Genomic DNA, 12,372 nt, shown 5'->3' with positions numbered 1-12,372 from the left:
ACTGCTCCACATTTAAAAAGAAAAAAGAAAGAGTAAGTGCGTAAAGAAAGCTCGGCTCATAACGGGCATCCGCTTATGAATGTCTGTACCTGAATCGATTACTTACTGAGTACGCATCAATAACGTTCGATAACTTGCACCTTGCTTATGACATTGTTGTGTTTAAAATTCGCGGTCAAAACTCGTCAACGATAGCTCCAGTTCCGTTCGTTCTGTGCACCTGTACTTATGTAACGACCCTTTCATGCAAAATAACCAGTGCAGAATCTTTATTATAGCTCTCACTTGAGTGAATTTGTAACATGCTATCAAGCTGCTAGCACATGCCAGGCGTACTGCGCGCTCCCTCATTTGAAGTAATACATGTGAGCAAGATGCTAATTTCAAGGAAAGAGAAGTTTAGCCCTTCACCACCAGGCGTTTCTCCATCGGACCAAAACACACCACATGATGATACGCGACAAAACACGTAGTTCGTAAAGACATCACAATCGTATCTGATTTCGTAGCTTACCTGCTTAAGCTATGATTGTTAAGCATTTTATAAACACTTAAATGCGTTGAAGTGTGCTATTGTACAAGTTTTATGTTCGCTACTTGTTGATTATTGCCGGCGTGTGTGAGAAGCTGGCGGAAGGATACAGTGCCAGTTGCAAGTTGGCGGGGCACATCTTTTTTTCTGTGGCAAGATGGAGCCGTGCCAGTTTATTGCAGCGTTGATGTGAGTTCCCCATGGGTGTGATTTCGCCCGTAAGGGGTTTCGATCAACGTTTCACGCGCTCTCGGAACCTTTGACATCATGGAAACTAGTGCTGGAGTCAAGGACAGCGAAATCCGAGCCGAAAATGAAGCTCTCAAGCTCGAACTGGAGCGGCTCCATCGCGAGCTCGCTCAGACCAGCCACGAAAAGATCCAGTCAGCCCAGTACGGTCTCGTGCTGTTGGACGAGAAGCAAGCACTGCAGCAAAGATGCGACGAGTTCGAAGCCATGTACGACACCACGAAGCACGAGATGGAAATACTTAAAGAGGTAAGTGCTCGAAGTCGTGACGCATGGGTTTCCTTTGACGTGAGTAGTAGGCGTGGTAACCGGTTTTGCACGAATTCGCGACGCGATCGCAAAATTTTCCTTCGTTCCGCTTAACATTCCGCATATCTTCGCAGCGGGCGTTCATTCATGCAAAGTTACACGTGGATGCGTCCCATGTGCACTCATGGGTGATGCTTGTAAAAGTCGCGGTATTAGGGTTAGGCGGTGCTACCGGCTCCTTAATTTCTTTCCTCTTGTAATATTTAGCGCATGTGCGTTGGCGATTCCGCGTGAAGGTCACGCCGTCGATTCGATATTCGCGTAAGAATGCTTGGTGTTCTTTCTGCATGCGGGGGTGGTGTTGTGTCGATTACGGCGCCAGCCTTTGCACCCTATTTCCGCCACGAAGAGCAGACACGGAAAAAAAGTAGTGGAAACAGAAACTGACGTTCGGCACTTCAGGGACGCATCTCGCTGTTTGCAGCGAGCGGAGCTTCCTGGTGTTCTGTTCATTTGGTGTTTCTGTATAAGAGGCCGTAATTAAGAACGCGCCCGACCTGCAGAGAGACCGTTTAACGCATCTAGGTCGCGTGGAAGCGTAGCGAGAAGCTCATGACGTTGTGACACCGAAACCGTAATGTTCCGGGCACTCGCGCGCGTTTCTTGCAGTGCACGATCTGTGCTGGCCAATAAAAAATAGAAAAAGAATGTGAAAAATGTGGCTGCATGTTCGGAGATTGCCTCTAGTTCTTGCGCGTTTTATGGATATTAATGGTTTCTTGCCCCGTCATCGCCTTATAAGAATATTTTGTTTAATTCCTCATTTAATGGTCTCGGAGGATTTAAGAGGAGGCTGAATAGTTGAAACAAGAATGGTTAGCAAACAGGGTAGACCAAACACATGCATTCGTATATGCTTCTGCATGCAGTATTCACGACAAACAAAGTTGATGCAATTTGATGATGCCCCTTTCAGTAATTTAATTCGAAGTGTTCACTTGACTACACCTACTGTGTCATGGCAGTCACCCTGATGCAGTGCACTGCAAGATCACATTTGAAAAATTTCTGTGCATGAAATGCAGGCACGATGGAGAAACACACACGCACCATGCTTATTCTCAACTACACTACAACACTTCTGAACTGTCATGGCTAGGAGTGTAGCGAGACATCTCAGGTTTGTTTTGTCTTGCGCCTAGGTGACGTGGTAACTGTATTATTATTTATTTACTCATTCATTTTTTTGACAATACAAGGCATTGCCTACGCGTCAGGACAAAAGGATGTGATTAACCTCCTGACTGTGTCCCGCTACCCAGATCTGGTCAGTTGGGACATTTGGACTGGGGAAGTGAATGCGTGTGTGAATGTATGATTGCAAGAATTAGTGGAGCACAACATGACACTACTTTCATTGCCATGAATGGACACAAAGAAGTATATTAGGCCAGAGGCTCTGATCCCCATATTTAGAAATGCATTGTAACATGAAGCCCATGCTTGACTTGATCTAAATGACGTCTGACCTGAACGTGCGCAGGGTACTCATTACACTTCCGTTTGTGTGTTCATCACAGGCATCATTTAAATTACGTTAAGCGTAGGCTTCAAGTTAAAATGCATTTCTGAATATGAGAATTAGTCTACTCATGTGCACACAACCATGTGGTATATTTGGTTGAGTACTTAAAGCTGGACCACTCTGTGGTGAGGTGCAAAGTGACAGCAAATGCTTAAAGCTGGGCTAGTTAGTTGCTGGCATTAACAAACATTATTACAGTCAAATGTAGTCTAGAGCCTGTCCTGTGCAGTTAATGTTTGTTAATGTTAATGCTTGCAATGTTATCTGAAACAAATTTGACACATGTAACTACATAGTTATTGCAAATGAGGCCACATTTGGAGCTGCATATTCGAGTTTAGTCCGAAAAAGATTATGCAGCTTCAACAAACTTGTACCAACCGTTATTGCTTATGCATCTTTCTGCATTGGGATATTGTGTGTTTATGAGCATCGAGGCACTAAACTTATCTTTTAAAAAGTTGATAATAAGGTTGGAGACTGTTTTTCTTTTTTGTCTCCGCCTGGAGCGAGAACCCAATTGCTGTTTAACTCTCTGGAATTTCGTACTAGATTGGGTGGTTTTAACAGTACCAAAGTGGCACTGCCATTCTGGGATACTTATATAAAGCAGCGTAAAACAGTGAGATATAAAAGCGCAGATGGGACGAATACTCATCATTGTACTTCCTTCTGTGCCTGTGTGTTTCATTTGGCGCTGTTCCATATATATGTGCTAGTGTACCAACTAGCCCAGTTAACTGGTATATTGTCCATCTTGGAACGCTTCAAATGGTGCAGCTGTATTGTCCGAGCGCAGGGTTCAGTGGCCACCTTAAGTAATCGTTGGAGGGTTTGCTGTAAGTGAATTACTGTGTTAACCTGTTATCACAACGTATAAAAGAAGGCACCTCTCGTAAGAGCAACCTATTGCTTCTGTTATGGTAGTAACCACTGACTTAAATAAGATGCTCTATTTGTTAAATGAAGGACTGAAAAAATTAGCAGCGAAACATGATATTTTAGCACTCATACGAACCCAGTGGGCAGTGTAGCCACGGAAGCCACAAGAGAAGTGTACTATTTTCTTTATACATAACCGAAATGTTAAAGTAAGTGAAGATTGTAGGCTGTATTTGTATCTTTTGTATTTATTTGCAAAAATACTGCAGGCAGAGTGTAGGCTTTAGCAGGAGGAGCAAAATGTGTGCATTTGAAAACTAGCAAGAAGACGTGCAGTACATGAAAACAAGTTCATTACAGTGCATCGAAGCACAAGAACACGTTTCCTTAGTACAACATCACTAATACAGATGCAAGCAAAACAGCCAAATACAAGATAAAAAAAATCAATGCTCAAGGCTTTTGTGTTGAGTATAGATGACAGAAGCAGGCATTGCCACTCATTAAATGTGCATGGAAAAAGTGAGAATTTGAGAAAGTTTGTTGTGGCATTATAGCTTTGTGCAAGGCATAATTGTACTGATAGAAGAAAGAAGTAAAACAAAGGAGAAGAAAAGACCACTTGTTGCTAGTAAAAACCGAACCCTCAACCTTCACACAGTGGGCAATTCTCTGACAATTGAGCTATGGGGCCATCTACCCCCTCCCCCCCCCCCTCTCTTCCCAAACACACACAAATACTTTTTGGGGTATTTGTGGAACCTGAAGGTGTTAACCAGTGCCTCTCTTGCTCAAGTTGTTTGAAGTGGAGCTTCTTGTAAACCGCACATTTTGTATTACCAGGTGAACTTGGGATCAGGCAACTGGCCTATAAACCTGCACATTCTACCGCAAGGCATGGCCAGAGTTGAGAGCTTCACTACTCAGGGGGCGAGAAGAGTCAGGAGGATAGATCTGATTGGTTAGATGCCTCTGTAAATAGCAACTAGATGAAATCAAGTTCAAGTTTGTGGGTTTTACGTGCCAAAACCACAATCTGATTATGAAGCACGGCATAGTGGGGGACTCCAGATTAATTTGTACCACCTGGGGTACTTCAAAGTGCCCAGCTGAAATCAGACAAACAATGAAAGCATCATAATAAATCATAGTATTGTGTTTTCAAGCTACTGTGCAGAGGGTATGTGCAGCATGGATGTGACGGGATGAAAATTTCGACAGGCCCTCGCCAAGGTGCAGACGAGCCAGAAAGTGTCCACAACTACTGGCATCGAGCAGGAAGAGAGCCTTCTCCAGGAAACTGCAACCAAGGAAGCTTCACTGACATCCTCCCTCCAGGAATTGGAAAAGGAGCTGAAACAGGTGAGGACATGTATTTTGTTTAAGTATTACTGAAATATATCTTCAAAGCTTGCGCAACTCTGCCATGTTTCTTGCATGTAAAAGGATGAAACTTGGCAAGCATGAAGGTTGGGGAACACTTAGGATATCTTGACTTACTTAAACAGGGCCCCCATACCACTTATGATAATTTGAAAAACAAAACAGTCACGTTTTTCTCCAGGCTTTTCCCGTCTTCTCGTATCCTGAGGCCAGTGGGGTCATTCACGTGACATCACTGTGGTAAAAGCTGTCGATTAGTCCATATATGAGAGGCGTCAGTCTCGATACACCTGCTAGCACACCTTTTCCATGCAGTCGCACGCTCGCTCTGCGTCGTCTTGCTTGCCTGTTGTGCTCAATCAGTTCCTTTCACCTTGTGTAGCGTGTTTTTCACTGCAATTGTGGCGGCAACAGCATGTAGTTGAAAAGCGCAGAGTCCTGATAAGCAGAAGTTTACAGCATGTTTAAACAAGAAAAGCAAGAAACAACAGTACTACAACAACAGCAGCAGATGGTACTGACATAGTATTGAAGCATCTTTTAAAAAAGTAAGTGGCAAGGAGGAGATGGTGCTTATGACTGAAGGTAGCAAAAGCGAGACTGAAACTGGCTCACCCGCCTTCGAACTTTAAATCTGACATCCTATATGCAGTTAAGTATAATGATGTTGCTCATGAAGAAAAGAAAAACAAGTGCTGTACACATTTCTTTTAGGCTGAACTTGCGTGTGGCAGCCACAGCCCTTGCAGGGACAAAGCAAGCCAATGTATTGTGACATCATGACGTGTCTTCCTCCTTGGTACCGAAACCAAATTTGGCTCCTAAAAACAAAGATTACAACAAACTATTTAGGCTGGTCTTAAGCCTGGCAGCATTTCTTTTATTATGTTTAGACTGACTGACTGAATAAACTTTATTGAAACCAGCAAGAGATGGTGGCTGGGCCTAGGCCTCCCACATGGGGACGTCGAGGTGTTGCCTCTTCGCCGCCTCGCAGGCCTGCTGGGTTGCCCAGAGTTGGTCGTCAAGGTTGGGGCTACGCAGGGCAGCGTGCCATCTCGATGAGAGGGAATGACTGGATTAAGCGGAGCAGATTCTCCTCTTTCATACCCCCACGGCGGTTGGAGACCCGCTTCAAAAGTCTCATGGTGTTGGCTGTATTCATCTTGATTTTGGCAAGGGCCATGCCATTCGCTCCGTTTGCCTCTATGAGCAAGCCGAGCACACGGATATTGGTGACGAGGGGTATAGAGAGATTATTATTTTTATTTAATCTAGGAAAATGACAAGTAAGAGATGTTATGTCAATGCTCGTTTCTTCTATGTCTTTCTTTGTCGTGTCTCATCTTGACCAGACGTGCTTTCGTCGAATTATTGATTAATGCTCGTTCAATACTATACAGGATTTTAAAAAAATCACCTGCGTTAGTTAGCATAGTTGCAGCCCTTGAGCTGGATTACTCAAAGTGGGGCACATTACTTAGGTGCATAATTGACTAATTAGCAAGAAATTAGTGGCGAAGTTTTCAGCAGAACACTCCACGGCACATATTGCAATATATAAATGGTATCTGGTAAGTTCGGAAGGTGTTTTCACGTGAAACAAATTTTCAGGAGGAAATTAGTTTCGAGGTATTCATTCCCAAAGTGTGCTTGAGCATTCTGGTTAATTTTGTGCTTCACTGTACAAAGCACCGTTTTGCTGAAATAGTAAGTGGAAAAACAGTGCATTTTTACTACAAGTTTGATGCTGCATATATGAAAACCCGTGCCATCCTCAGAATTCATGCCAAGTGCTTATGCCTTGCAGACTCGCCGGGTACAATCTGTAAATTGCAATATGTACCCTAAAGTAATTGGTTAACAGCTTGAAGAATGAATGTTTAATTGTTAGATTATGCATTTCATTTCCCAGTGCAAGTAATGCCCGCCTCTTTGAGTAATCCAACTCAAGGAGTATAATTATGCTGTCGGCATCAGGTGATGTTTAAGAATTCTGTACATTCTAAAGAAAAAAAGAAAAGAAGCATCTGGTAATGTAGCAATTAGCAGGAGGGACAAGTAAGCAGCATGTTTCAAATTTTGTACTCTGTATTTCTGGCTTTGTCACTGACGTGCTTTAACCCCTAAATAATATTTGAGTACTGGAGCAATTACTATGATTCGGCCTGTTATTGTGCCTCTGCTTGCGGGGTATACTTCATTTTCAACGCTAAAGACACGTATTGACTACCACTGATTTGTGTCTCAGCATTGAGTATTCGAAATTTAATTCATGGCCGTTCAAGGCAACCTTTAGGAGCATGCTCTCTTGTGATTATTTACACTTTGTGATTGTATGTTGAAGTATTTTCTTTTCCTGCTAAACAAAGAAATTATTTAATAAAAAGAGGATGCCTACGTAAATGCTATGAAGAGATTCTCTCCCATTTTCCTACATCAAAATACAGATATTTTATTGTCTCTAACTTTGGAGTGCACTTATTTCAGACGGGTAGCTTGAAAAGGTCTGCAAGATTGAAAGAGAAGGCATATCTTGCCATGAAAAAGCTTCTTTTTAACATGATGACCAAATCATAGCTAGCTTGTTAATAAAGTTAAAATTGCAAGTTGTGGCATGCAGATGATTTATAACGACCTCTGTGAGGATGCATTTATTGGTTGGTAGAATTTAGCTTCAGATATAGCACCATGCCTTGTGCAAAGCTTTAGAAAACAGCAATAATAATGATAACTGTCTGGTGAAAGGATAATAAGAAAATATAGTTAATGGGAAAAGGATAGAGTAATGAAATTAATATGATTGCAAGTATGACAGGCACTGACCTACATCAACAAAGTAGCGCTGGTTTGTAGCAGATTGGGAAAGGAGGTTGACATGCCCAATGTCCACCTTGCAAGGTGTAGGACCTTGTACCTTATGGCATTGCTACTATGCAGAACACGAAGAAGACTGTTCTTAGGGTTGACAGACGACAGGACAGAAGAGCCAGCTACGTGTATACGCTGTGAGCTGATGGTCTTATTTGAGTTGGTCGACTATACACTACTGGTTTTATCTGAAGTGTTACTACTGCACAGAACAGATCTGTTATAGCCTAGCAGAATAGTGGACCTGACACCGAAAAAAGGAAAATGGCACTTGAGAGTGGGAGAGCTATAGTAGATGGAATAATGATAAATAGTTTGCATATGTACATGCATGCAGTTGACTGAACCACAACAGGCAGTGGTGTAGCCATGGGGCGAAGGGGCACACCGAGCATGTGCCTCCTCCCCCTTTCCCCCTCACCCACCCCATTTCCAGACAAGTGAGTGCCCCTCAGCCCCGCTTCTCTAGATATCTAGCTCTGCTACTGACAACAGGGTTATAACTTGCGATTTTTGGCAGGTGCATCCTTTGAACTGAAGTTGAGCTGAAAGAATAGACGGATGCAGGTCATGCTGATGACTGAAATATCCAAAAGCATGTAGCATGGTTGCAAGAAAGGCATATAAAAAAGTGGTCTAGCGTGGACAGTGCAGTATTGTCTGAAATTGATCGTTTGACGTGTCCATCTTAATCGTCTAGGTCTAACATTACTCCAATCCTGACGCCACAAAGAACACTTGAAATTCCTGCACACTTTGTTACACTCACCACATTGCTTTTCCCTAGGCGTATTTCAGAAAACCTTCAATAACGAGGCACCACCATTACCTGAGCGTTTCAGCATTTCATCCTCATACAGATTGCTTTAACTACAGTCCTCTTCTGTACAGTGTAGACCACCGGAATTTGTTACCCGACTGTGTTTGTGAATGGCCACTTGATGAGTTTATAAAATCTATTGAATGTTAGTGCTTCAAACCTTGTTTTATTATGTTTGACTGTCCTATCATGCTGTCTTGTGCCTTTGCATCATTCCGTGCTTGCTATAGTCCATATTTGGGCCGCAGCTTGTACAAATAAGTAAAATAAAGAATCTAATCTGGTTAAGTAGTAGATACATGTCATACTAAAATGTACTTTAATTAAGTTCACTGTTTAAAGCAATTGGTGTTTGTGAACAAGGCTTTCGTATGAAACCTCAACTGCTCAATACTTATTATGTAGCTACATCTTTTTGGTTAGCATCCTTCTTTCCACAACGTTGTCGGTGGTGTTTGCTTTGTTGTCTGGTAAAGAATTGCAATTACTGCTGATGCTTGCTGGATGAACAAGCCACTTTTCCTGATGGGGTCGGCACATAATTTGTCTCTCGAGTGCCCTTCACTGACCTTCTGATGCTTTTCCCTGCACAGGTTCGCCAGGAGCTCAGTCGGGTCCTGGCCGAAAAGGAGCGGCTTCAGAATGAGAACTACGAGATCACGAAGCACGGCGATGTGTCTGACTGGGAGCGCAAGAACCTGCGCTCGGAGCTGAAAGACATGAAGCTCAGGGAACAGAGGCTGCTCACGGACAACAACGAACTCGAGGAAGAGAACATCTCTTTGCAAAAACAGGTCTCGTCGTTGCGCTCGTCTCAGGTCAGTACCTTTTCAGCTTTCCATGTCGCAGTGTGTTCTTGGTAGAGGTGTGTGCTGCTTCCTGTGATAAACTGCTACTATAGTGCAATGTGCTTCAACCTCAATCTTTGAATTTACGCTTGTTGATTCTTTTTGCACATTAGTCCGGCAGCTGGCACCGGCAATTTTTGGGTGGCAAATCAGGATGGTCCCAGTGTCACCTCGGCAGTGCTGGTTTTCTGTATGAACAGTGTATGTTCTTGTTTACGAGCAATCTTGTCTTAAGAGAACAAGGGAAAATGCGTTGCTTTGATGCACAAAGTGCATTCATTTAATGTTAGTAATCACTTCAAGCCTCAATAAGGATGTCATTCTTGCACCACAAGCGATTTTGATATACGTTTCCTTGTTTATGTACCCAAAGGCCCGGTGAAGCATTACACAGAGTCAAGTACCATTGGAGCCAACAGAAATCTGGCATGCAGATTTTTTTTTTTTTAAAGAAAGAAAGAGAATGTGATGCAGAATTTTGTGCACGGTCACTTAGCTTAAAATTGAAACATGAGCTAAGAAAGATGTGTAAAATTCAGTGCAGTTAAATGTCGTTATAATTAGCTTCAATAAAACAAAATTCTCGATATAACAAAATGTGTAACTAGCTGTTCATAACTTTTTGACCAAAGAACAATATGTATTTCGAACTTGAACACAGCCGATCCTGGATACATCGAACTTGAAAGAGATTGAAAATAGTTTGATACATCAATAATTTGTAACATAAACTACGCCTACCTGAAGCTCCTCTGAGACCTCCGCACGTCTTGGAACAGTTTCTTAACAATTTGCTTCTCCAAGGCTGTTTTGAATGAAGAAAATTTTACTTATTTTTTGCTCATGAACGTTGCAAGTCGTTAGTGCTGCGGCATGGTCTTTGATCTACTGATCGCATCGCTAACCCTAAAAATCCACGTCACCCAGACACGACACCGTGGTGCACCTTGGGTGAGTTGAAGTGCACGATGTACATTTTGATTGAAGATAAGGTAGAAATGGATGCATTGTGCAAGCAAACTTGCCTGTATGGATACGCACCAGGCCACCATCAGCGCAATTGTACCGCGAATCGCGCATGAATTGGCCCGACTGCATGACTGTTACAGTAACAACAATACGCCGTTTAAATGACTGATCGTCATAACGTGAGCAACGAGACAGGCGGACGTTGTGTCTGGTTTCGGAACAGACTTCCTGTTGGAACCAGTAGCCCTCACTTCTCGACCGCCCTGAAAGGTCTGCGCACGTCCTTTTGTTTGCCATCGGTGCTCTGACACCTCGCGGCCGGTACGTCCCTCCGTTCTCGGCCCTTCTCCTCTGGCCCCTGTGTCGATGACTGCCGACACTACATACATGCTGTTAGTTTCGAAAGTAGCTTTCAGCTTGAATGTCCAAAATTCATTCCTACTCGCATGTAATTACACGAGTGCGAATGAAACGCCTGCAGTGCGGCCCCTTGAATTGCACAGCAGTAATTCTTGTGCGCCAGTGCCGCAAAGGAGGGACTTTTGATGTGACATTTACAAGTTGTTGAATAGAATTAAATCCCTTCGTCCCTCTAAAGCTAAAGAATTAGTGATATTCTGTTGTACTAAATACAAGCGAGGTTCTCAGTTTAATAGTGAGTCTGTGTTTTGTGGCAATCTTTTATTGCAATAAGTTCAGCTCCTTCCTGCTTTCCCCTAAGATACAGAAGGGCTTCCCAATGATTATGGCAGGTTGGTTATCGTAAGGCCAATGTGCACGACAGACGAAAGCGGGGACAGTGCAGCATGTGACTCGACAACCGCTGCGTGTGTAGCCATCATTGACGCTGTGTGTGCTGACCGTGGTTGGTTCCAATGGCAAAGGGCAGACGCTGTTTCAGCATCAGGTTCAGCTTGGTTTGCCACTCGTCAAAGATTCTTAAATCGGGAGGGTCGTGGCAAGATCGCACACTTGCATGGCATCAAGAGCGCAACGATTACGAGATTCTACGTGGCGCTGCGCAGTTCTCTACATCGAGTATACTGAATATTCGAAAAACTGAATAGTAAATATCGGTAACATTTGAGTGTTCGCACACCCCTAGGTACACCCGCCGTGTTTGCTCAGTGGCTATGGTGTTGGGCTGCTGAGCACGAGGTCGCGGGATCGAATCCCGGCCACGGCGGCCGCATTTCGATGGGGGCGAAATGCGAAAACACCCGTGTACTTAGATTTAGGTGCACGTTAAAGAACCCCAGGTGGTCAAAATTTCCGGAGTCCTCCACTACGGCGTGCCTCATAATCAGAAAGTGGTTTTGGCACGTAAAACCCCAAATATTATTATTATTACCCCTAGGTACGTACTGAGCAGACAATGGCAACTTGAACACTCCTGCTCTCATGCTTGTTTCAGGTGGAGTTTGAAGGCGCCAAGCATGAGGTGCGCCGCCTGAAGGAAGAGGTGGAATCACTGAACGCCCAGCTTGAGGAGGTGGGCTCACTTCGGCGCATCGCCGAGCAGCAGCTGCAGGAAGCATTAGAAGCACTCCAGTCGGAGCGAGAGCAGAAGTACGCTCTTCGGCGGGAGCTGGACCAGCGGCTGACGGCCGAGTCGCCCGTGTTCCACCTCGATGGTCTCTCCTTCGCGGGCTTTCGGCTCGGAAGTAAGCGTTCCCTTCACCATCCTCTCGTGCACCGGCTGAACGTCCCTGAACAACGGGCCTCGTTGCATGCTGGCTCGCATTTTAATCCGTTGGGGAGCGGTAACAAGGTGTACTGCACGAAAACTAAAAATGGGTCCCGTGGAGCTGTGTCTAATTCGGGGTCTTCTTCTCTCCGGCTTGGTTCGCGGTCTTTAAAGCTTGGGAAGCATAATGTTGTGCCGTGTGTTGGGTCATCCAATGTTGTGAGGTGTGGTGTGCGGTCTTCTGGTTCGCTGGTGCGTGCTGTCTCACCGTGTGTCTGTCGTGACGTTGAGACTGAT

The 12,372-nt window shown here is 44.1% G+C and overlaps 1 protein-coding gene across 1 annotated transcript in view; it reads left to right on the top strand.

Moving 5' to 3' along the window:
• Positions 1-447: 447 nt before the first annotated feature.
• The window catches only part of BicD (Microtubule-associated protein Bicaudal D), a 46,167-nt gene continuing 34,242 nt past the window's right edge, over positions 448-12,372 (top strand). Inside the window, exons 1-4 of the mRNA XM_075668781.1 lie at positions 448-1,030; positions 4,719-4,859; positions 9,165-9,389; positions 11,803-12,052. Of these exons, the coding sequence (XP_075524896.1) occupies positions 800-1,030; positions 4,719-4,859; positions 9,165-9,389; positions 11,803-12,052 (847 nt within the window). The 5' untranslated portion in view covers positions 448-799. The remainder of the gene's footprint in view (positions 1,031-4,718; positions 4,860-9,164; positions 9,390-11,802; positions 12,053-12,372) is intronic.

This window comes from Dermacentor variabilis, chromosome 9 (assembly GCF_050947875.1).
Source record: "Dermacentor variabilis isolate Ectoservices chromosome 9, ASM5094787v1, whole genome shotgun sequence".
NCBI classification, from domain to species: Eukaryota; Metazoa; Arthropoda; class Arachnida; order Ixodida; family Ixodidae; genus Dermacentor; species Dermacentor variabilis.
Note: the sequence above shows the minus strand (reverse complement) of the source record. Positions and strands in the feature narration are given on the sequence as shown.